Here is a 26,486-nt window from a genome sequence, read left to right on the forward strand (position 1 = left end):
GACACCTCTGCGTTAGACGCTTGATAGCGTGATTTGAAAATTGAGACAATCCTGTCATCATGTTTGTGTATTGTTCAATTGCTCAGCGCTTTGAAGTGGCTCTCGTAGAGTTATTTACGTTCTGTCAAATGACTTATTTATTCTAAATGTTCTGATATCTGACATGCAACTATCAAATATTTGAAAAGTCATTTTAAGGGATACAGTATGAATTAATTTACAGTATATTCTGTCATCTCTGATCATATGGAGGACTTTCTTTGTTCCATCTGACTGCATGTTTGATTGTACTTGTCAGGGTTAGCCCTAAAGTTGAGAAAACAAAGCTAATCAGTCCATCATTTTTTTTTTTTTTTCCCGAGCTGTGTGATTGGCTCAGAATGTGCGATGCAGTGACGCTGGCAGCAGAAAGAACAGATGGCCTTTAGCTGTTAGGCTGACAGTTGCAGGTGCTGACGCTTTCCATGTGAAGTGCTTTTTCCTTCGTCAAGGAGGGGTGATGATGACATGATGTGTTCAATGTCAGTTGCTTAACTTTGGAAAAGGCATCCAGAGGGAAGGTCTGGAGTTGACGCAGAGAAGATATGACGCCATATGGATGTTATGTGTCTTTATTGCTCACTTCTGGAGCTTCACTGTGAGATCACCCACCACGCAGCTTCAGTCAAAGTTTCACAATTCACCCCGAAGGTCCTGCGTCTGAAAGAAAACATTTACATATTAATGTTCTTTAAATCCGATTTTTCAAAGTGTGTTGTGTGCAAACCGTGGCACAAACTGTAATTGCATTCCTGGAATAAAGTTAGTGAGTCAAACTATTTGCGACACTGATAATTGTTGTGTTTTATTGCCTAATCTGGATTGATTTTTTCAAGACTTCACTTTACGAGCCTTCGTAGGAAGTCGGCACGATGAGGTTAAATCACCAGGAATCTCTGCATTTGTTTCAAAATTATTATTATTTCAAAATTCAAATCCGGTCGCTTGTACCTCCAAATAAAAAAAATAAAAATAATCTGCATAATGCATTTACATAATTGACAGTTGTCAAAATTAACTAACCCTTGTTAGACCAAACCTATAGTAAGCTACTGTGAAATAAATCCTGCAAATGTTTTTTTTTTTTAATTGGAAGCAGACCAATTTTTTTTCTTTTTAATATCATTTACACAAATATAATCAATCAGTGCCTAATCAATGCATTCATAAAAGTTACTACCACTACTTGTTCACAATTTTTTATTTAACACTTCAAATCCACACACTGTGATGTACTCTGTAAATCTTGATATCAACTCAAGTTCAAGTTCAAGAGTTCAAGAGTTTTTTTATTCGCCATGTTTGAGCGTGCCAAACAAGGAATTTGACTTCGGTAGAAACACACCCTCTGTTCAACATTTAGGTGACTAACAACATTCAGGACATGTGAATAATGCAAAAACAGTGTAGACAAATTCAAGAAGGTGTGAGGAGCACAAGCTCAACAGTTATCTGATGCAACAGTCTCTCAATCGTCACCTCTAAGAGATCATTTATGGATATTGCGCTACGTCTGCATACGCTCCCTTCTCACGGAAGATCATGCAAGGGCCCTCCCTCGCCTGATCTTTCGTGAGAAGACACATGCAACATAGTTATGTGGCACAGCGGCTGCATGCAATGATTGTGATGTAACAATGGCTCTCCGACAGCTCATCTTACCGCTGAACAATCATTCGCGCCACCGACTGCAGAGGAAGTCGTGTTTTTTGTGCACAGTCTAAAAGCATTTAGAAAACAGGTTTTCCCTAATTGCTAAAAAAAAAAACCCAACAAGGTGCTTGCATGCAAAGACTAGAAATTAAAGGGCATTGCGTGCATCTGCTACTACGACCTCGTCAGTCCAGTTTGGCGTCTTTTAGCGCAATCCATTACCTACTTTAGTGGAATGTAAACTACAAAGAATGGAGATCACATACAAAAGACAGTCTGGCGTGTTGGGAATAACACACACACATCTTTATGAATGGAAATGCTTTTCTTCATTCATAAATCCTCGTCAAAGTAAAGGCATTGTATGTTGAGCAAATATATAAAAATAGCAAAGACGTTTTCTACGTATACACAGAAAGTGGAAATAGCGTAAATGTAAATATCTCCATTCTATAACTCCAAACGCAAGCCAACACAAAGACATAAGTCTTTTGGTGCATGGACTATATTATACCATCAAACATCTCTAACAGGCTCTCATTGTCAGAAGAGCCAGCAGTTTGGGGTCATGCTGTCAATCCTGGGACAAGCAAGGGACACTAGGATGTAATTAGAATTCAGTCTGGGTTATTAGAGCATGTCTGCCTTTGTGCCTTCAAGCGCACAAAAACTGGCCAAGAATGGGAAGCTTCATACATTACGTTTCAATTGGACATGTCAGCACTGCTACCCAAAGTTCAACTTAAACATTCTGACCATTGAAGTCACCGGGCCAGACAGGAAATGTGGTCAACGATGTACCTACACTCGCACAGAGGTGTGATGTTTTTGTGTAGCTGAAGAACATTTGCCTGATTATTTTTAAATTAAATATCGACTTTCAATATGCTTCTTTTTGTAATATGGTACGATTTATGTTTTGAATGCTGGCTTAATTTATGGTTATCCTTTTTGTGATGTTTTGAAGAATCTGTTAAAATTTTCAGCTGTGATTGACGTGTGGAAGCTCCAATAAGAATAGTAAAAAAAAAATCATCATCGTTAAATATCACAACAGCGGTCCACTGCTCCCATGTCGCTTGTGCTTCTTTTTCCCATTGATTGTCCAATTATGCCAAGACCCCATCCCTACCTCCACATTGAAGAGCACTGACATTCACATAATGTTGTGGCAACATGATCAGACGATCTCTCTGGCGGCTCATTAGCGGCCTCCAACTCCCGAGCTCACACCTGCAAGAGCAAGATGTCACAGTCCCGAATCGCATGACCAGCTTCAGAGCTGACCGGAATGCCTCATTTGTTTTGAATAGACACAAACGTTACAAATACGTTATTTAGATTTCGATTTCTGACCATGACATCTTCCACTAAATGAGATTGCAACATTTAACTGTGGCCTAACTTGCTGAGTACTTGACACAAAATGTTGCATTATTTGATTTTTTTTTTTCATGAACTAACTTTGCATGATAACTGCACCTTGGCCTTGATGGTTTTAAGTTGACGTATAATAAGAAAAAGGAGAAAATAATAATAAAATAATACATCATGCAAATTAAACACCAAAAGGATCAAATTTAAAACATGTTGAGCTAATTGCTATTTTCACCCTAAGTTTTGTTATTTACACAATTCCAGTCCAACTTGGTTCACAAACATGAGAAGATGTAGTGAAATGTTGATCTCGGAACATTCACCCCACCTGTAGCTGTGCTGATGTCACTCTTGACTTCTGAATTGCAGAAATTCATAATCCGCAGAAGAGTCATATCAAAGTAGAAGCCACTGAAAGATAAATTCAGTGAAAAAGTTAAAAACCAAAAAAAGTCATTATTTTCCTTGTAATACATCTCACTTCAAAGTCTAAACACACAAAGAGACAAAATATTAGAGCAATCAAGTGCGATCTGCGTATAGCATTCAATTCCTTCTGCAGCCAAATCCAAATCAGATCATCCCACTGTTGTGGCTGAGCATTTTATACACTCTTTGTTTTCACATGACTGGCAAAATAAGTCACACTTCAGAGGATAAACACTGTATTTGTTTGGGTTTCTCCAGCCATGAAACCTGACAACAGAACGGTCAAGTGATACCGACATGTGAGTATTTTTGTAACCATTGTTCATAAATGAATTTAAGGATGATGACATACAGCATAAGTCAAAAGAAACAGCATTATTAACAATATTATATAACATAACATAATATAATATGCCACTTATCAATAACTCAAGGAATATATTAAGTATTTTAAGTAATTATAATTAGTAAGCATAATTAAGTTTCATATATTATATAGCTCGTATTGGCCAATAGAAAGCAATTTGGTAGCCCTGCCTACTTCAAAATAAAAGCTAAGGTATCATTTGGTAAACTTTTTTTCTGAAGTAAAATTTTTGCATTGGCAGCATGTTCCATTATGAAGATGTTTGAAGTTTCCTTGACATGTCTACTGTAAATAACGATGGGCTCATGTGAAGCCCGCTACGTCGTAAAAAAAAGCCCCTGTATGCACTAAGAAGCCTTTTCAGTTATAAGACTTAATGTAGTTTATTGGGGGAAAAAAGATAAACCATTAGGCTTTTGAGATGTTTTGTGTAATCCCAATAAAAATAGCCTCCCTTGATGTCTGAACTCATTTGTTCCATCTTGACTTTGTTTCTTTGAAAGCTGTATCAATTACGACAAGAAACAGCACTTTGCAGGCTGCCTCCCATTTACCTTGACTGTCTGTCATCATTACCCTCGAGTAAAAGTCCCAGAGACAATGCGTGGGAGGGGAGGCAGTCTCGTTTCGAATGTTGTCTCACCTCTGACCTCTCACTAAGGGAAGGACGCAAACACCATAGAGAAGATCATTACTGAGCTTGTGAGACTTTTAATGACAGGTCCCGTTTGGGTTGGAATAACAACACGGTCATCGTGCAGAAATGAGATCAGATTAGACCTCAATGTGCATGGGAAGGAGCTGCAGCAGCTTTTCCTGCTGTGTACCTCTAACCATGTATTGTATTGTAATTGTACTGTTGCTGTATTATTGTTGTTGTGTATCTCTAAGCATGTATTGCATTGCATTGCATTGCATTGCATTGCATTGCATTGCATTGCATTGTATTGTATTGTATTGTATTGTATTGTATTGTATTGTATTGTATTGTATTGTATTGTATTGTAATTAGTCTGTATTTGTATTGTAATTATATTGCATTTATATTGTATTTGCATTGCATGTGTATTGTAATTGTATTGTATTGTATTTGTACTGTAATTGTATTGTAATTGTATTGTAATTGTATTGTAATTGTATTGTAATTGTATTGTAATTGTATTGTAATTGTATTGTAATTGTATTGTAATTGTATTGTAATTATAGTTGAAATGTATTGTTTTTTGAGCCAAATAAAACTTATTGCAAAGAATTTTTTACTTGGTACTCAAGTCCAAAGTGCCCATTTAAGGCCTAGCAACCAAATGCACACTTCTGACTCCTTCTTCTGATTCAAAACTGTGCCATTGTATACATAATGGACAAATAGATTCCAAAGTAAGCCATGACGGCAAAACATTTCAGCCTTCATTAATTTGTCATCACAAGCTAGTTATTCCCCATGTAGCCCCTTCAATTAGGCTGATAAAAACAATGATGGATGACAACGGTTGGAAGATGCAAATTGTGAGCAAATCCTTTTTAGCTGGCATGGATTTGAAATGCGCAGTCATGCGGTTAGACTCGTATTAAGCCCCCCATTCTTTGCAAAGAAGTAGCAAGAGTTCAACTGGATTGAAAAGGTTTTCCTCCAGTAAAACAAAAAACCAAAAAAAAGACTGGCCTGCACTTCCATTTGCAATTCAAGGGGGAAAATGCCCTTTCAGTGTGAGAACGGAGGGGAGATGCCTTCACGGGCTGCTGGTTACGCTTTGGGAAGGGCCTCAGTTGCACTTGGCCCAGACAAAAACGAAAAAAAAAAAAAAAAGCGTTACCTCATTGAATGCTTAGTTGATCTGCAAGGTCATTGGGATTCTCATTAACACCCATCTGCACAACTTAGAGAGGCAGTCGTTTATTTTCTGTAAAGAATAAAATAGTGCAGTGGTGTGGGAGAGTGGAGGTCGTCGGACCACCGTTCAAGCGTGTCAACAGTCGGACTGCACTTCAGCCCAAAGCTAGAGAAAGCTTGCTAACCCATACAGCAGTTTGCTTGTATTGCCAAAGTTTATTCATCTCTTAAAGCAAGTCATTAACAAAATAGCACTGCACACAAAAATGTGACCATTTTGTTTTTTTCTTTTTTTATCATCTGTATAGGAATCTTCAAGTTATACTACAAGAAAATAGTATAGTACCATTTTCAAAAAGTGAATTGGGAAATAAACGCAAAATATAGAGCTTGAATTAGTTATGAGTGAGGAAGTAAAGATGGATTATTAATGCAGTGACAAAAACAGTAATTAGAAAAAAAAATGAAAACGACACAAAAATGACATGACAAATAAAAAGGTATGATGTTGGTGGGAGAAAAAGCAACTTTGAGAAATAGTAATATTACTTAAATAAAGTAAATAAAATAGGGAATAACATAAAAAGCATTGAAATTCAGAAAATATTGATAACCTTATAAATGAGAGGTATTAATCATTTTTTTTTAACTTCTTGCAGTTTCATTTAATTTCATATCATTTACTCTCCTTCAAACTTAACATAAGCCTCACAAGTAATTTTATCCTTTGACAAAAAAAGGTTTTGGATCAGTCTGACAATAGGTGAGTAAAAATCCCCAAGAATGAATCTTTTTAAAAAGTGGCTTTTATCTTAATCTCATTTTAAAACCTTTTTTAACTCGAGTTTCATTTGCCTTTGTCGTAATAACCTGTCCCCAGAGGCGTACCATATTTGGTGAACTTGTCAGTGTTGACACACGGATGGATGATGAAGTACATGTGCGTGACTACTTTACATGTTTTCCAAATCCTTCCAATACGAGGCCCCTGTTGTTCCGTGCAGGTTCTCAGCATTGATGTGGAGTGTGACATAAGCTGAATAAGTGCTCTGAGATCACGTGTAGACTTCCACTCAAGACCTCCAACGTAAATCAAAGTCATGGATGGCTTTCCATACTAAAACTCACTTTCTGCAGCTCCTCAGTGCGGCAATAATGCAAAAAGGAACACGCTGCAATGTAACTGTACCTTTGCTGCAGGTGCAAATCATCACATGTACACACCTTCCTGCCAACTCCTCCCTGACCTCCATTCTCACTCACACGCGATGAGCAATTGAACTGTCAGTCATGTAGCAAAGAGGAAACACTGTTAAGACTCAGCTTATTAGCGTTGAGCAGCTTTCTTTGGTGGCTAACGGCGGCGGCTACTGTCTGAGCAATTCCGCCGTTCACTTACTGTGTGGATTAAGCAAATGTTCCAGCATCCAAACATTAAGAAATGTGAGGTTTAAGAGATCAAGGAGGCTTATGCGCCGACGGACGGGTCGCTTGAAAGAAAATAATACCATTTTACAATGCGCGCCATTTCACTGAAGCTTTAATGGATCACGAATGTTGCTAAATGTGATCCATACTAGCCAAATGGGACTTGAATTAGGGCATGCAGGATTGATGAGCCAGACAAAAGTGACAGGACGCAGGTGAAACCGACAGTGTAAACAGAGACTACTAACTAAATAGAACTTTGCCAACTTTTTTCAAAGCTGTGGTCAAAGTTACTGTCACGTAAATAATAGGCGGGGTTTATCTGCATGTGTGTGTGCGTGGGAAGTTCTGGTTTTGACATAAGCTTGCCTTAACTTGAAAAGCCTGAAGAGTTTGTAGAAGATGTGTATTTGAGTTTACGTCATTTATTTTCTTGAACTTGATTTTATGCTTTAACAATTTAGAAGCCAAAAAGGAAATGAATTCCTAATACATTAACGCAGGCTCAAAAAATAACAGTCAACACTTACTGGTGGCATCTCCCAGGTTCTTCCCATCTTGGTTTTCTGACAACACATAAATCTGGTGGTATTGAGAGAGAGAAAGTAAGAGGTTAGAAGAGGTATAAAGATAAATAATGTTTCTTTATAATTTATAAGAACCCAAACAAATGAGAATAGGCAGGATTAGTTTTGCAAACAAATCTTTGAAAGAAAAAGGTGAGGGTGACGTTGTATGGTTTAGTTTATGAACTTGGCAAAGGAGGCTGGCTTCACACCACACACTGGTTTGTCTCCACCCTTTATATTTTGAAGTACAAATGCACCACCGCTTTTGCATCTCAACTTATTTGACATCAAGGGAAGAAATCTGGACGCTTGGTAAGTTTAGTTTTGACTTTTCCTCCAAATTTTTATGGTCTTACTTTTGGACAGAATTTTGGACATTTTAGGCCTATTTAAGATCATTTTAGCACAATTATGTTGCATATGTTTTCATCTTGATAACACGGGAAAATCACTATTATTATTATTATTATTATTATTATTATTATTATCAAAATGTAGTGGTTGTATTTTTTCTCTATATCTGAGAGGGGGTCAATAATAATAATAATAATAATAACAATAATAATAATAATAGTTTGTAGGGGTGGATTACAGTTAGCTCATCTGTCTCGCAGTTCTAATGTTCAAGTTTGAATTTTGTGTTTTCTCTGTGGTTTCCTCCGGAGGGCCATTATGACTGTGAACAAATAAATAAATAAATAAATAAATAAATAAATAAATAAATAAATAAATAAATAAATAAATAAATAAATAAATAAATAAATAAATGATCATTTATATTATCAAATTACTGGATCATTTTAAACTCAGAAGCCAGTTAATAATTGTTTGATCAGCTATATTTCAATTCACTGACGACAAATAATTGTTCATAGATGTGAAAGTGACCGTGTATGTCATAAAATACGTTTACCCTGCAACTAGGTTGACCGATTCTGGCCACTTTCCCAAAGCCAGCGAGGCTAGTATCCATCGCTGAATCGTGGGGTTCACTCGCCTTTATCAGTGTGTTGCAAGCTGCTGTCCGCGGTGCTGAAGCGGGTCCCCAAATCCCACCATAGGCCAACAGACATGAGCAGCAGTTCACGAAAACACAAATTGCGCATCATATCGACATACAACATGAATTAAACTGACTCACATTACAAAGCTGTGTCGGAAAACAGAGACCAGTCAGCTCTGGCCACAGGGCCTCGTCGTGTATTGTGCAGTCATTGTTAATTAGCTATTAATGCTTTACAACGTAGGGTCCGCTTCCTCCTGGTGGTTTAATTGGAAAGCACATCCAAAATTCCCTTTAATTGGGCTTCATCACCCGAATCAGAGAGTTAGTTAAATATTTGATTTACTACATATAAGGTAAGCAAAGTATTAGACGCAGCATTAAACTAGAATAAAAGCATATTATTTTGTTGATACCTCTCTGACTTGAGTCATATATGATCAAATATATTTTTGTCAAGACAGTTTATTTCATTCAGCTCTTAGATATTATAAATACAATCATCAATTTGACAAGAAAATGACATTTTGCGTTTGAACTCTCTGGTGGGACCTATTACGCCGGTTACCTGCCTATATGTAGAGTTAGAGCATGCAGGAAGGGAGGGTTGGAGGAGGTGATGTTTGCAGGCTGGGGTGACACCCTCTGCACGACACCTAAATAAAAAAAATCAGAAAACCTGCACACACCATGTCGGGACCAGAGCAGGCATGCAACAGGCTGCACGTTGACATGTTGAAAACAGAGAGAAATTTAAGCTTTGCATTAATGTTTTTTTTTTTTTTTTTAGCCAGATATATTGAATTCAGTGCTAGCGCATATCAATAACACCACTTTCAAATTATTATCGTCCTCCCACCTGCAGGACGAGTCAAGATGTCACTGAGGCTGGATGAGAGCGGCGGAGCGAATATGACGAGCCTGTTAGTGACTTGTATCACCCTCTTGCTGTCCTTCCAAATATGTCGCTGGTTCCAGAAGCGCTCGGTTGCGCGCTTGCCGGGCCCGTTCCCCTGGCCCATCATCGGCAACGCAGCGCAAATCGGCAAAGCGCCGCACCTGTATTTCATGCGCATGGCAGAAAAATACGGCGACGTCTTCCAAATCAAACTGGGCTGTCGGAGCGTGGTGGTGCTGAACAGGGAATCCATTAAGCAGGCGTTGGTTAAACAAGGCTTGGCATTTGCGGGCAGACCTGATTTCACCTCGTTCCAGTACATCTCAGGTGGCAACGCGCTCGCCTTCAGTACCACATCGGACAGGTGGAAGGTGCAGCGCAGGGTGGCTCATTCCACTGTGAGGATGTTCTCCACAGGGAATCAGATGACGAAGAAAACATTTGAGCGGCACATCCTCTGTGAATTTAAAGAGCTTGTGCAGCTCTTCGTGCGCAACACCGAGCAGCAGAAGTTTTTCGCACCCATGGAGGGTATTGTGGTGTCCACGGCCAACATCATGAGCGCAGTGTGCTTCGGGAAGAGGTACTCGTACGACAACGAGGAGTTCCGCGAGTTGGTGGGCAGGAACAGCCAGTTCACCGAGACGGTCGGCGCAGGAAGCATCGTGGACGTGATGCCCTGGCTCCAGTACTTCCCCAACCCCATCAAAACGTTGTTTGACAACTTCAAGAGGCTCAACAGGGAGTTCAGCGCGTTTATTCTTGAAAAGGTGACAGCGCACAGGAAAACTTTTCAGTCGGGCTCCATCAGGGACATGACTGATGCTTTGATAGGGGCCATGGACAAAATCAATGAGAAAACTGGCCATCCATCGGCTAAGGACTATGTGCCAGCTACTCTTGTAGATATATTTGGAGCAAGTCAAGACACGCTGTCAACAATGCTGCACTGGATCTTTATCATCCTCGTCAAGTAAGGCAATTTCCTTTCTGTTTGGTACTTAAAAAAAAACCGCACAATTGTAGTATGGAAGAATTTCGAGGGATGGTGGTGGTGGGTGATTCTAAAATATCTCAACTGAAAATTTGAGTGAACTCAAAATTAAAATTTTAGGTTGGGCAGTTCAACGAAATATTTTTGAAAATTGTCTGTCCTGAATTTTCAAAAAAACAAGAGCTTACAGAACTACTTGTCACTCAAATGATGAGATAATTTAAAACATTTCAATTTCTCCACTCTAACCTAAAATGTCAATAATTATATTTTTAAGTTGTACGAATTTGAATTAGTGTTTTACCTCTCAAAATGTCTTTAACAATAGACAGTGTTACCATTATTGACAGTTTGAATTTTTTTTTCTTCTTCTAAGAAATAAAACAAAAAATCTCCACCGTCGACTCTAAAATGCAATGCTGTGACATATCTTCATATTGTCCAAGACTTCATCCAAAAAAGTTTCCCTTTGAGCTTAACAAATTCGATGTTCTTGATTGGGCGGATAAGTGGCGACCAATGGTGCCGATCCCAACTAAAAAAACGAGGGACAGATAGCGTCGGAAATGTAATTGCCTCATTTCAGACAAAAGACGTGATGTTGGCGATTACATCGGTGACAGCAACAATCGCTGCCCTCAAAAACACCCATAATTGTTCTCCGCTTAGTGGGAGACGGGGTTAAATGTTTTAAGATGATGTGGTGACATCATATTTGCCAATGACCTCATCCTTGACCTTCACTGATAAGTGTTTAAACAATCAACACAGCTTGAGAGTCAACAAATTCCAAATCAGATGTATTTTGACTTTGTATCTTTTCTCCACGATGGATTCAAAGGTACCCGGAGATGCAGGTGCGCCTCCGAGAAGAAGTGGACAAAGTGGTGGACCGCAGCCGCCTCCCCTCCATGGAGGACCAGGCTGAGCTGCCTTATGTCATGGCCTTCATCTACGAGGTGATGCGTTTCACCAGCTTCGTGCCGCTCACCATCCCTCACTACACCACCACAGACACCTCCATCAATGGTTACAGCATACCAAAGAACACAGTCGTTTTTGTAAACCAGTGGTCCTCCAATCACAATCCCGCCATCTGGTCCCAGCCTGAGAAATTCGACCCCCAGCGTTTCCTGCACCCCTGTGGTGATCTCAACAAGGACCTGTGCAACTCGGTCCTCATCTTCTCTCTGGGGAAGCGGCGCTGCATTGGAGAGGAGTTGTCTAAGTTTCAGATCTTCCTCTTCACAGCTCTTCTGGCTCACCAGTGCCACTTGAGCACAGACCCGGCCAGGCCGCCCGACCTGGGCTATACCTACGGTCTGACTCTCAAACCAAACTCTTTTGTAATAGCTATGTCTCTGCGGGATGACATGAAGCTGCTCCAAGAGGTGTCCAGCCAGGCTTTCCACGAGGACACCAAGGCAGAGCCCTCGGACTCTTAAAAGAAATGATCAAAAGTCAGAAAAATAAGCAGGAAAATGAACTGAACGTATTTATGAGATGAAATGTCAACTGACATGATCACAAACAGCAAACCTATCAGGAACTGATGTATTCTAGATGACACTGGAGATGTATTCAAAGCCTTCTTCCAACTGGAGGTCATCATTCAATGCAGTGCCTCTCAATAGTGGGGCAGAGAAGGGGGGGGGGGGGGGTCTGTCCGTGACCCGGGTAACACGTTAATTACATTACAATTTAATAGACAAATGACACTATTTATAGTCACTGAGGAGAGTTGAAAAAAGTGTGAAATGTTTTTTTCTTCCTGGCGTAAGAGAAAATAATTAACAAGCACTGATTTAACGCAACCAGTGATGACTGGGAACCTAACCAGGCAAATAAGCTCAACAAGACCTGCTAGACAGTGATCCAGTAATAAGGCTGATGTCATACCAAATGTTGAAGATAATAAATTGTGAAAGTTACTGTACATGCTACTTTTGTATGGATGCACCATCTAATATACACATACATTAGGTCACAACAGTATTTTTATTTCACTGAAGGAACAATAAGGAACATTTATTATATAAAATTCTGTATTCTTTATTACTCATGCCTACTGCCCATTTCATCCCCTATTAAACATTGATTTATTTACTTCCTGATTATTTTTTTTACAGGAATTCTAATTTGATATATCTATAACTAATTAAATCAGATGCAAAACAAACATTTCGAATTGTTTTTAGACTTCCATGTAACAGCCAAGTGGGCCAATCAAAATATTTGGTCAACAACTGCAGAAATCTCATGCTGTTTTGATTTATATTTTAAAGTGTGGTCCACATATCACTGTACCTAGATTTTCTCCTTCCTCACCTTCACTCAGCCAGGCCAGGTAGGGACAAAATGGAAGTGTTTGGGGGATGCTTTTTTTTTTTTTCATGCACAGCTGTTATCTTTCTCTGCCAGGACATCCTGTACTTGATCAGCTTGAGACCTGCAGAGTGCATAACAAAGTGTGATAAAAGTACAGTAGATGATTACTGATAAAGTTGACGACTTGCTTCTTTTATCACTGGCACGTTCAAGATGAAGACCCGGTTGGTACAGATTGCAAACTATAATGTTACGAATGAAAACACCCAAAGTTAAACGTGCAGAGTTGCCAACTGAGAAATTGATGTCAAGATAAAGAGCGCAAGGGAGGAACGTTTGTAGAATTCCACTCTAATATGCAAAGTACCTCACACAGATAAGCTTTCCTAACTGCGTCAGTGCAAAGAATTTAGAAAGGCTAGAATCGATTTTCAACTTTCACCATCGTAGAACCTGAAACTGCAAGGTCATGGTTGGAGTCACACAACTGGAAAAAAAATAAAATAAATGGCAAGGTGTATTTTAAAAGTAGACCTCCCTTTTCTGTATGGGCATTATTTTCTTTCCGAAACAAAACTACCAACTCTCCAGAAATATTATTTACTATTGCGGATGTTTACTTTTCCACAATTGACAAGCACTTGCGCAAGTCACATCCACATTGAAATTGTGCCAGTAAATCAGCTGAGACATGAAGAAAACAAACAGGGAATTCCACAAATGTTTTGAAGGGCGGAGAACAGTAGAAACTTAAGTGCAGGGCTATGTCGCGTGAGAGGCTATTCAAAACACAAAGGTAACATGAAAGTAGAGGTGATTTCAAATAATTAAAAGATTCAATTCATCCTTCCTCAGGAATTTCAACTAGAGAAGACAGAACACTGGCAAAATATGACACACTGTTATGCAACCAAAAAGTTCATTCCTTAAGACCCGCATGTACCAAAATCAAGATTAGAGGCGAGCAATCGCACCCGCAGACTACCTGTCCTCAGTTTTCCTGAGAATGCATTTCATCGAATTCTGCAGGCCTCTTCAGTGATGCATGCAGAAGGAAGAGGAAAACATTTTCATAACAGTATCCTACATGTCATTTAAATTCATTTGGAAGGAAAATGCATGAACAAAAAGTCAGCAACGTGAGTAAAGATGCAGGCAATATGGTTGAAACAGATGGGGAGGGGGATATCGATAATCCACGTCTTGAAGTGCATAATAAAAATCATTACAGAATTTAACAAGGTCCAATAGAGGCACACAAATGGATTGAAATACTCTCATCGGTTTCCCAGATTTAATTACACATTCATCCATGATTCAGTTCACACAAGTCTCAACAAATAACAGAATTGCTTTGGCGTAGAATAGAACAAAATCACATACATGCAACATCATCTTGCCAGTACAAGTACCTGTGTAAAGCGACAAATTATTATTATTTTTCCTTTACAAAAGCACTTTTTAAAATGATTTTAGACACACAACGCAAAGATGGAGAATGAAATAAACATATGTCTGACCTGCATCAGGTCTACATTTTGAGAACAGTTGTCTAAGCAATAAGGAATGATTAAAACAACTATAAAATCAAAGCCCCAACACTCATAATTTATTATTCAGTCAAAACGACATTAAATTTTTCTGGGTCACACATCCAAGGTTTCTGCTCCAAAGACTAAATATTACCAAACCTGCTGCTAATGGCTCCATTTAACTGCATGGATCATATAAACGCATTTCCCCACCACCTTGTGAATTACTGTTTGTCTGGATAAAAAAAAAAAAAAGATACCGCAAACATAGGTGCCTTTTTGTGCTGTAGATTAATGTACATTGTGATAAATAAAAAAAAAAAATGGTGCCAGTGTGTATTTATTAGCCCCAAGGACAACAAACGTAGCCCATGTGTCTGTTCTAAAAAGAGCTCACAAGTGATGGGACTCGGACTTACCAATGAAAATTAAAACGCAGTAAGTATGTTAACATCCATTTATTCAAATTTAACAAGTTTTTTTCGGTTACCAAATAGTCTATATTTTATCTAAAAATAAAAAAGCTTACGTAGTGCTTTCATGTTGGGACACAGTTTGACCGACCAACACATCCATAAAAATAAATGATAAAAAGTACAACTCACACTTTGGTAGAATGCAGTAAGTTTCTCCCTTCCAATGTGTTCCATGACGTGACATTTCTCTATTTCTACTTCAACTGTGCTTTTGTTCTATTTGATGTTGAGGACTTTCACTTCAATCAATGTGTTCATAAAACAACAGTGTGATCATTGCGTATTGGAGCGAATAAATCATGTCAGGTAGGTGCGACGAGTTGAGTGCAGAAAAATAGAGCCAACTATCAGCAAAAACAGGAATTGTCATCATCTGAGCAGTGCCCACAACTCCAACAACAAAATTCGCTTTCTGAAGGAGCGCTGGGAATGGACCAGAACCCAGCCACACCAACCATAACAATAAACTAATGTTCATCTTCAAGTCAACATTGCCTCAAATGAACCAATTTGCTCCCAGTGACGATGGAACTCAACAACTTGCCTCTCATTGAGAGAACGCTTATTGTCTCAGTGTACTCACTGCACACACAAGTTGCCTAGAAGGAGCAGAAGCTACAGGTCCGATTCATCATTCGGGTCTAACAGTCCAAGATCCGGGCGGAGAAGTTCAAGCTCTTTCTGTGCGTCTTCATCCTATTAACGGACCGTTTATATTAGTGCATTGCAATATCATACAATGAGGTAAACATCACTTGCTTTAAATATGAACACTGTGATTATTTTGTTTGTTATGTCAGATTTGTACTCTATAATTGCTCTTTTTTTTTCTACATTCTTTTGACTATTTGGTCAGGTGCTTTTCGTCTTCAGAACCGGACCAGGTCATGGAAAAAGTTAGTAAAGTGCCAGCTTTTGAAAAATCTCCATGTAATGATAATTATTATTGAATATGATGGTTCCTACCTCCTTTGAAAGCGACTGCATTGACGCAGCAGCCTCACACATCTCCCTTGCCTTCTTCCTGTACCCAATGTCTCTGTAGCACTATCACAGAGAAGAACAAGAGACCTTTACAAAGCCCTAAATATCAATATAGGATATATAAAATAAAGAATATTGACGTTACAAACAGGTAGATAATGCTTTGTTTTGTTTGACTTGTCAGAGATTAATTTAGGCTCATGAGACGCAGACTTTGATAACAAATGTGCAGATTGTGCAGATAGTAAAAACACATGCAGTATTAGGCAGTGCACTTTTAAAAATGAAAACTTGTTCAAAAGGAGTCTACAAGATAACAGACCTTTGCAAGAAATACATAGTTGAGTTTGGAATATCTTGGATGGATATCTTCAACCTACAACAGAGAAAATGTGTTCATTTCTGGAGCTCTTTGCACGCTAAACAGCATAATGCGTTTTTGGCAGCTTTGCTTCTATGTTGTGGGCTACGTGTTATAACAGGGAGACAGAACTTGATGAGGAAAGATACACAAGACGCAATAAAGAGACACGCACAGATATATTAGCCAGAAGCAAAATTCTCCACTATATAAACAATCCAAATGTGAGAACACACACTACGCCTCTCTAAACACAAAGGGTTTGGCATCTGAGAATTTGGCAAAGGAGAGATTTGGGAGGAACTTGAAGTTGAGCGTTTGTCAGATGGGACACGAGAGCACGTCTTTGTTTTAACATCGAATCTGTTTTCTTCGTTATGCGTATGAGACATAAGTATGAAAGAAGAAGAAAAAAAAAAAAAAAACCTTCAGAAAATTCTTCAGTGCATCTTCAACGGTGGCGCTGGGAGGTTCTCCAAATAATGCAGTGGCAACTTTCCTCTCAAGCCAAGATAACTGGGCTACCTGCAAAAGGGACACCAGATATTAATCCAACTCAGCCCATTTCTTGATTTAACTCATGAACGGCTAGAAATTATTTTTCTTGGTAACCTATTTTCTGTTCCAATTTGAACTGTGCTACAATTTAAGAAAAACATTTCTAATCCCTTCTCACACTGCACAATTTAATTCATTGCCTGTTCGAGATCATTGTCAATACAGTCAAATCAACAACTTTAAATTCTAAGTACAAATGAGGCTTTTGGGAGTATTTTCACAGAATTTTGACAACACTGGTACCTTCCTAACAGCATCATTCCCCCCCCCCCCCCCCCCATTAGATTTTTTTTCATCAGACTATGATAATGGCCAGAAGTACATAGTCTGCTTCACACCATTCATCCGAGCCGTCTAATTGCAGGTGTCATATTGCTATGGCGTCATCGCGGAAGCTTTCAAACACTGGTCGAGTGCAAACAGTACATCATTGTGGGACACGTAAACGTGACAGAGAGCCTCTAAAACTCAGACTGTGAAAACATCAGGTGTTAGAAAGCGCACTGCTCCTGACTCCTCGCGTGATTAGCAAATGTTGACTTTGATGACAGTGATCTCCCTAATAACCTATTTCCTTCCTGACAGCAAGTCTGACATATTGACTGGAGCAACACTAGAAAAACAACCCATAAAAAAAAAATAAAAAAATAAAAAAATAAAAAAAAAGTGTCCATTTAAGCCAAGATTGCTCCAAATAAACTGCAATTAGCCGAATGACTGGTTGACTAGACGCTGTGAAAACAATCGGTAGTTGCAGCAACATAAACGTGTGACACAATGTTGAACAGAAGTTGCGTGAAAATATGTTCAGGCTCGCAATCTGATTTCAAACTAACAATGGGCTGTGTCCTGTCGCCCTCTCCTGAACATCCTTGCGGGGGAAAACAAACAGCGAAGAAAACCCAAACAGTGCCAATGATTAAGGGGAAACGGTGGGCGTGTTTGCAAAGGGAGACGAAAGGTCGGGTCGTCTTTCAAGGCGGAAGCGCCCGTGGATGTGGGGAGAGATGCCAGAGATAGCCTGAGTGTCACATACGGCATAGCACCAGCGGCCCAGCAGGTAGTAAGACAGGGGGTCTTGAGGCTTCAGCTGGATGGCTTTATCCAGATGATCCTGGCACAGAAATGAAAATGCAGACGCTGAATGTACAAATGTTTCACTGGGATGGAGCAACAACGCTAAAGACTTACCTTAAAAATGTAGCCATTCTTGATCTTGTTCTGGACGGTGTCATATTCCGCCATAATTCCGCACATAATGGCATACCTGAAAGGTACAGTTAGTCCAATACTGAATTCAATTTCTTCTTTTTTTTGGGTTACATTTGGGCATTTCATCAACATTACGCAGGAATTTGGAAAACATTTGAAAAAATAAAACATTCCTCCTTTTTCCTGTCGTAATCTCCCCCCCCAAAAAATCATTTGGGGGTGTTTTGAAATCTATATGCCAGAATGAAGCTGAGGGTTTGAAGAAAGTTGAAGGGGGCTGAGTCTCGGACTAGGGATTTATTTATGTTTTCGCGTTGGGCTACTGTTTGAGGTCATCACAAAAGTGTCAAGCTCGAGATATTTCCGTCTTTGCATGAAAATTTGGAGATGATTTAAAAAGTAAAGCTAGCAGGCTGGAGGACACCTTGCTAAAATGCACAGAGACAAGAAGAGGGAGGGAGAAAATCAAAAGACAACCAGCGCCAAGACTCCAGGGACCAAGAGAATGTGCAGATTAACTGTCTACAAACATTGGTACACAAATTAAAACACAGTGTTGCCAAGGCTCCTGAGGGCAGAATCTAATCTTGCCACGGTGAAACTAGGGAGGTGGCAGAAGCTCATGCTTGAAAAAAAAACATGCAGAGGTCAAAGCCACCTTCTCCGTGTCCTCCTGTGGCTTCCCTGCTAATCCGTACGCCTGTATTCTACAACAGAGGCCCCAAAAGTAGGGATCCAACATGGTCGGAATTTGCACACTTCCAAAATTGGCTTAAGAGGGCAAATGCATCCCCCACCTGTCAGTCTACTGAGAACTGTTTGTGTTCAGACAGTGGCGAGGTCAAATAGGTCGATTGTTATTTTGAAATGAAAACGCTTTTTGGTCTCGGAGACAAAGTGGGATAAGTGGCCTACATTTCAAAATGTTCCAGAGCAGGTTCACTGATCTGGACGTCAATTGTGGGTTCCGATGACGTAATGACAATTATTATTTATAATTATTGGACACTAATTTCTCAACACATGTAGTTCAAATAAAACACAATAAAAAGCAAGGCACTGGAGCGTATGAGTAGTTATTTTGAGAATGGAACAATTTAGTTACAGATATTTATAGATCACAGATAGTAATTGAACACACAAAAGAGTGTTCAAAAAATAGATGTGTCGAACTGGTTTGACTAAACCGGGTTTGTGCTTAACCCAACTGGATTTACTGAAGGATGTTTCGGTCGAAAGACAGATTTTGGACAGCATCCAGGTAAAGAAGACTTGTTTTGTCATTTTGGACCATAGAGATTGTAATTTTTGTGGTAATTACACTAAATAACTTATTGGGGATGTTCAGACCTTTGCAATATCGGCTGCAACAAAAGTCAAGGGAAAGGTTCCAAAAAGTTCCAAAAGTCCACCTTTCAGTAGGACGACAAAAAAATAAATAAAAATAGCTCCCTCGTAGTTTCAATGACAAAGCAGAAAGTGAAATGTGCCAAATTGTGACACGCTGGGCGTCACATTGGAAAACATGTGACGAGTTTTCTCACGGCATCATTAGACTTTGTAAACAGTTACCTCAGACATAAACTTCCTTGTCACACTGCTTGGTAGTGTTCCCAGTTCCTGCCTTAGACCTTATACATTGGTAACAACTGATCTGAGGTGCTGTTTTGCTCCTTTTAAGGATCTTGTAAATTCCATTAAGTGGATGTAGGATTAAAAATGAAGCTTTGGAAAAGCTTTAATTAACTAAACAAACACGGTGTTATACGTCTAGTGTTGTAGCACATGACTGACCTAATACTCTTTATGACTGGAGCTTTCAGTCATACACCAAATAATTGGACAATATTAGTAGAAATGTACTGCAAAAACAAAAAACACACACCAAACCGTTTTCTCTGTGTAAAATACATAAAGGTCATACCAGATTTCAGTAAATGTAAACAGAGTGGGAACGTGCACGATTTCTTGCGTGTCAAGTTTAATGCTTCTTTTAACTCAAGCGCTGACAGTGGATCTCGTCTATTAGTCAAGTTTTGACATGAGCATCATTTCGGATGAGGAATGTACCAATGAGGCTTGCACAAATACCAACAAGATTTTGAATGCCATTTTGCCACAGCAAGGGGATTTCACAAGCAATCAAAGAAAAAAAACAAGAAAAGAAAAAAACAAGCGCTCCTTATTTTGTCTTGCAAGTTCATTGTGAGAAACGCTCATCAAGTGGGGTAAATCAGAAAATATCAAATGGTTAAAATAATCCCTAGACTACGACACGAACAAGAGACTTGATGATACATTAAATGTCAGTTTATCAGAGCACACTCGGGTCAGTTGCGATTGGCTGAAATTGATAAATAATAATAATAACATACCACTGGTGGCTTTCAGCACATGTGGGGTTCAGCGCCACCGCATCCTCACCGACCTTCTTTCCTACAAAAGAAAAATCATTTTGTTTGTTGGAACCTATCCCAGCTGACTTTGGGTGAGAGTTGCGGTCCATTATGAACTATGTACAATTATGTACGTGATTAGTATGTACAATTGCCTAATATTTACAATTAGTGCCAATTAGAAGAGAATTTGAGGTGAAGTTGGTATTGTGCTATAGGAGTGTTTACACAGTGGGTTGGATTCTTGTTTCTTTCTAACTCTAATAAAAGATTACCAGTTTCTGCATGATTCTTCTTTTCTTCAAGCGTGGCGCTGAGGTCATGAACGTCGCTATACGCTCTGATCAGTCGCCAAAGAAATTCGGAGCTCTGTCCAAACTAGAAATATACCAAGATTAAGTGAGCAAGAAAACGTCCAAAACTCGTTATTTCTAGCTAATGTAACAAACCTCGTCTCGTTGAGTTGATAGGATGTGAAGACTTTCTCTTTTGTCAGCCTCTGTGCCCTGATGCAAAGAGTCAATCCTCTCAAGTAAGCTAGTTAACCTGTCTGTTGTCTCCTCCCTTTCATCCCATTGTTCATCATCACTTTGTTCCTCTTCATCCGAGTCAGTCAGTGCGGTTATGTACCTGTAACAATAGAGGTAGTTTTGAATATGGCAGCCAGAATGTGGAAATTATTTTTCTTCTACTATGTTTCTATGATTGCTGAGAAGTCAAAACTGAAAATTATTATAATTGTGGAGCTTGATCATATTGTCTCAGTGGGGTAATAGATTTCTTGACAGCAGTCATGACAAAATGTTTTATTATTATTGTTTTTACTTTCACCTACTGTGAGTACATCCTCACGCTTCAAGCTAGAAAGCAGTAGGCAAGCGCAATTCTTTCCTAATTGTGGCGTTAGACATGAAAAGACAGACACAAAGTTGGACAAAAAATAAATAGAAGAGTTATTCAGATCCATGTGCGTCACTGGTGGTAAAGGGAAGACTTGAGGCTATAGGCGACGGTTCTGGAGTAGCGTATCAGAGTGGGCTGCCGACACAAACATCAGTGACCCAACAGGTGCCATGCGCTGCAGGCTCCATCCCGACCGACTCCACCCGCGACACACCTCTTCCACCCTTAGTGCGTCCATTACAGGCGTGATACGCCAACCTTTAATGTGCACCATAATTAATTAGGTCAACAACATCAATGAAGTTACACTAATGTGCCGAGAACAATAGTTAACTGCCGTTACATCACAAGCACATTGATTTGCCAACGGTATGAAAATATGGCAATAAACCTGCAAATCTCAGAAAAATGCTACTTTGTATACTTGCAGAGGAGCTAATTGGTCCATTCATCGACTTTAGCTGTTACTAGGCAATTATATTGTTTGTTGTTGTTGTTGCATGGATGTTCGATACCACTTTTTTTTCAAACCGATACCAGTTCAACTATCCGACTCTTGACAAACACACGCATGGAAAAATTGCATGGCCACAGGATATGTGCTCAGAGCTACAGGGACCTTGAGCGACGTGACAAGCCGTCAATGGAGTTTAGCAAATCTCCTTGGTTACTCTGTACAAGCCTGAGTTACCATGTCTACTTTGGTGGGCTTTTTGAGCATGCAGCCTCGCTAATTCAGCATGTCACCACCAATGACGGTGCCAATGAGAACCTTTCATCAGAAACAATTGTTGACTGATTTGACAGGAGCTACTTTCCAACAGATCAGCCGCTGAACTAAAAAGCATTGGCTTGTTAGGAAACCTCAGGGAATTAATGAGTTAAAAAAAACAAAAAAAAAAACTTTTTCATGGACGTAGGATGATGTCATCAATATACTGTAGTTTCACTAGCGCGTGTGTTAAGGCATTGTAAACATTTGTTCCCAAGATAGGAGGAGGCAGAAGCTAATTTTGAAAGCCATGCATACTTGCAAAAAAAAAAGAAAAAAAAAGGCAGAATAAAACCAAAAATTCCTCAACATAGTGAGACATTACCTTCTTCTTATTTGGCAAAAAAATAAAAAAATAAAGTTGCAAAAATGAACACATTCTATGTCACACACCAGTGGATGGGGCTGTAAGCCGGAAGATCTTTACTTAAACCAATCAATTATTTTAGGGCATAAAAATATCCACACCACAAAGCAAACATTCCCATGACAGAAGCTACACAAAATGAACAAGCAACTCCATTTGCTTGATTTAAAACTTCAGCGTGCTGAGCAGACTTGCCCGTCGCTAGACAATACTTTTTATGCTTAAATCAACAGTTCTCCAATGTCATGAATGCATTAAAAAAAAAAAAAGCTGTAATGTTCCTAAAGTTGCATGACGTGAATGAATGCAGCGGATACTGTTGTAAATTACAAGTTTCTACAAGACACATTTCAATGAAGCCTCTGGCAGCTTGGCACACAGACAGGTTGATGCATGTGTGTGTGTGTGTGTGTTTTTTTTAATAACATCCAGAAAGCTGGATTGCACTCAATAAACTGCATAGAAGAACTATAACTTTACAACAGTTATTATCAAGCTTTGACGTTTGTAAAATTAAAAAAATTGCTATTCGAATGCCATCTGGGCTGAATTGGACGCAAGGATAAATTGTGCAACCGGCTTCTTTTGTGTGGAAGCAGCATGATCCCTAAAGGGGTGGAATTTGATCCCTTCACCATTGCCACTCACAATAAATTACAGAGCAGTAGGACAAACGCTTTAATTAAAGGAGACATGGGATTTTGTAAAAAAACAACAACAACTAATAAACAATTCTCGTTTATAGCCATCCAAAAGGCATCAGCTTGATTGGAAAACCACGGGTTAATCTAGACATTTGATTTCTGTTTGTGTTGTTGTAATACAAATGTTCTGCAAGATGAAAGACAAACCATCGTGTGAAGCCAATAACGGCTGGGGAGTCGCTCCTGTGATTTAAGATTTAGTGACACCTACAGGTATGTTTTGATCTCTCTTGGCACTGCTTGCGTAATAGTTCCTCAAAGCAGGTCAAGTCAGGTTAGGCAGTCAAAAGAACATCCAAGAAAAAAAAAAAAAAAAAAAAAACAAGAACATTTGCCAGACAGCAAAAAGACTTCAAACCTTGACTCGAGCGATGAGGTGTGATTTCATAAGAATATATTCAAGTGGGCGTGTATAGCCCCTAAAAAAAAGGACAAAAAATAAACATCTATTCATGTGACACAAGGTTGCCGTGAGTTCAAGGCATTTGTAAAAGATAAGTGAGTGGACCTTCATTAGCCTTGCTGTTTACGCAAGAATCTAAAATAAATAAGTCTACTGAAAGCACACGAGCGAGATGTGGAGCAAACTAGATTTCTTCCACAACAAACCTGCTGGACGACATCTAGCAAAACTAATGAGATTCTTCCTGATGCGAGTTAAGAGCTGGTTGGACTGCATAAACATGCTTAGGAGAGGGAATTTACACTTTACCAATGGCCTTGTTATTAGCCAATGACACCGCAGTTTGCTCTGCCTAACAGGTTGGCCAAATCCAACACTGTAAACAACGGAGTGTGCCGGAATGTGTGTCAGGATGACATTGAGAACATATAATACAAGCACTATAAGACCTGTCAAACTTGAACGAATACATCCTCTTATGGTTGGAGAAAATCTGCTGTGAAGTGATGGCTGACTTTTTGAGTTATTTGGATTATGCACTTTTTTTTGCCCCAAATAGGGTAGAAATATTGCAATCAAAAATGAGTTTAAATACTAAATACTAACTGTGCGTGTGATGTGTCAACAATTTTTTTTTTTTTTCCCCATTGAAGATGTGGCAGTGATCATTAAACGGTCTTGGTAATATGTGACTCATTGGTGTTTAAAAAAAAAAAAGGGGTGGCTGGGTCAAAAGTACAGTTGAAAACAACTTCAAGGGGGGAAAAGAAATTACTATGTTGAATAATCGTGTTCATTTATAATTTATTAATTTATTATAATTTAATATATTGTATGTACTGTTGCCACTAATATTGCATTTTTTTTCTAAATTGTGCACTCACTCGTGAAAATTGGTGAAGATTGCAGTATTTAAAAGAGAATTTCAGACACAATCCTGGTTGGTCATCTCATTCTACAACCATCACAGATTTCTGCAATCTGTAATGCCGTTGACACCACCATAAAGACTTTCCTTTTTATTTTTTGTACGTTGTCCGCAAGGTCTGTTGAGACACCCAATCAAAATATCTGGCTCCTCTCAAAGCGTCTGACAAAGACGAGATGTTAATACTTACCCTCCCTCACTTTCCGCTTCTTCAGAACTTCGCCCACCTCCTATGGCCCCAGTGATGCTGCCTCCAGCCCTTTTCCTCCGTGTTGGTGTGATCCTGTGAAGAGGAGCAGCTCGATGTGCATCTGACCTATGAGGTGCACTCAGGTCTTCGCCAACTTGACCGTGCCGCATCGGTAAGGCATTCTTCAATGCCTTCATTTCGTCTTTCAGCTCTGACACACATTGTAGTAGGGCCTCGAGGCGGTCCAGTACCTCAATCTGGTCCCCGGGTAGACCGGGACTATTCATAAACGTCATGCCAGGTACAAGTTCATTATTAGTGTGTACGTAGTGCGCTGGCAATGAGGCCCTTCGTTTCATTTTATAGCCCTGGTAACATGCCACAGCCAAGCCGATGCCAGCCACCCCAGCCAAAGCTCCCAGAAACAGGACTTTGCTGTCTGTTTGGGCCATCCTGAAAACCTGCACAGAAAGGAAATTTTCAAGTTAATAATTTTGGGTGCAGAATCTAGGAAGGGGTCATTTCATTGGCAAGTTTGATTGATGCATTAAATATAAAAATACAATTCTTTATCTGTATTTTGCAGTGAAAACTGGAGGGGGGGGGGGGTCTGTTAGAGGGCAAGTACAAGGACATGACTTCAAGAGTACAAGAACGCTGATCAGTGTTATGGTTGTAACAGTAAAACATCACAAGTGCAGTAAATCTAAAGTTGACAATAAATATTAAACAAGGCCGCAGGTGTATGTTTCACGCTTGCAGCATTATTTTAACCAGTCACACAGAAGAAAAGGAGCATGTTACCAAGCAGACGGCAGCTTGACAAAGCCTGAATAATGCGCCCGAACAATCCACAATACGTTTGGTTTGCAAAGATGGGAAAAAAAAATACACTCACTGCGTTATTGCAATCAAGTCGTGTTGCTGTTAGCTTCGATTCAGTTCAGTTGTATAAAAATACCGTAACACTCTTTTGAACACGCAGCATTGGATATTTCAACGCATAACATATTTTTTCCAAATACAAATCAAATGTCTACATTATTGTTGACGTGGTTGCCGAAGATTGTTTAGAAGCAGTCTGTCAAGGTACCATGTGCTTCAAAGAAAAGAGTCCGTGCGGCTTCAAATGAAAAAATGACAAGTTCCGCTTTCCCAAAACAGTGCGGTTATTAATCATTATCATTTTATCCATTCTCCGGCAACAGGGGATTGTAAATTTATGATTAAAATATAATATATCTCTTGTTTTATTAAGATAGAGTGACAAAATAACTTGTCCAAAGTTTGCAGAAGTTGTGACGATTTAACTTTGCACAAAAGCAATGATTAAGCCCAACAACACAGCTTGCAGATAAAATCATTATTCACTTAAATGACAAAGAAAGTTCTTACCATTTTATATTTTCTGCCTGCATGTAAAACTAAAATTTTATGAACAAATTTGAAGCATTAACATTATAAATCTGGCGTTCATAATAATTATTTTGTAATATTAGATAGTAATATTAATATAGTAATATAAATAGACACTTACTGTAACTCTGGACCTCACACCTTCCCATCAGTGGACACTGACTATATAGCTCATTATCAAATCAACCTTGAAAATGTTTGCATTGCAGTCCTCACTGATGTTTATTCAAGAGTAATAGTTGCACAGAGCAGAGGAGTTGGCTGAATATTATTTTTTCTGTTGAAGAGCTTTTATATATAAGGAAAGCAAACAAGATATGTAACTTTATTAAGTAATGGGTTATACTGGTGTACTGTATTTTTACATG

General features: G+C 39.1%; 2 protein-coding genes across 3 annotated transcripts; one reads left to right on the forward strand and one right to left on the reverse strand.

Moving 5' to 3' along the window:
- Positions 1–1,307: 1,307 nt before the first annotated feature.
- Positions 1,308–26,258, reverse strand: LOC133157879 (regulator of microtubule dynamics protein 2). 2 transcript variants are annotated; one of them, XR_009715099.1, is made up of 13 exons: positions 25,601–25,821; positions 24,703–25,163; positions 20,885–21,065; positions 20,711–20,813; positions 20,415–20,475; positions 18,019–18,094; positions 17,864–17,941; positions 16,696–16,794; positions 16,231–16,284; positions 15,891–15,971; positions 7,655–15,620; positions 3,398–3,480; positions 1,308–2,925 (listed from the first exon to the last, which is right to left on the reverse strand). XR_009715099.1 is itself a non-coding variant. In XM_061284503.1 (11 exons), the coding sequence occupies exons 2-11, from the start codon at positions 25,152–25,154 to the stop codon at positions 15,540–15,542; spliced, it is 1,266 nt and encodes a 421-aa protein (XP_061140487.1). In that variant the 5' UTR covers positions 25,155–25,163; positions 26,240–26,258; the 3' UTR covers positions 14,197–15,539. The 2 variants fall into 2 exon arrangements, 1 of the variants encoding a protein (XP_061140487.1); XM_061284503.1 differs by lacking the exons at positions 1,308–2,925; positions 3,398–3,480; positions 25,601–25,821 and adding an exon at positions 26,240–26,258 and having other exon boundaries at positions 14,197–15,620.
- LOC133157877 (cytochrome P450 1B1) lies at positions 7,848–12,694 on the forward strand. Its single transcript, XM_061284495.1, has 3 exons — positions 7,848–8,005; positions 9,562–10,567; positions 11,430–12,694. Exons 1-3 carry the CDS (start codon positions 7,945–7,947, stop codon positions 12,031–12,033), a joined length of 1,671 nt encoding a protein of 556 aa, XP_061140479.1. The 5' UTR covers positions 7,848–7,944; the 3' UTR covers positions 12,034–12,694.
- Positions 26,259–26,486: the final 228 nt, after the last annotated feature.

The sequence above is a fragment of the Syngnathus typhle genome, linkage group LG8 (genome assembly GCF_033458585.1).
Source record: "Syngnathus typhle isolate RoL2023-S1 ecotype Sweden linkage group LG8, RoL_Styp_1.0, whole genome shotgun sequence".
Taxonomy (NCBI): domain Eukaryota; kingdom Metazoa; phylum Chordata; class Actinopteri; order Syngnathiformes; family Syngnathidae; genus Syngnathus; species Syngnathus typhle.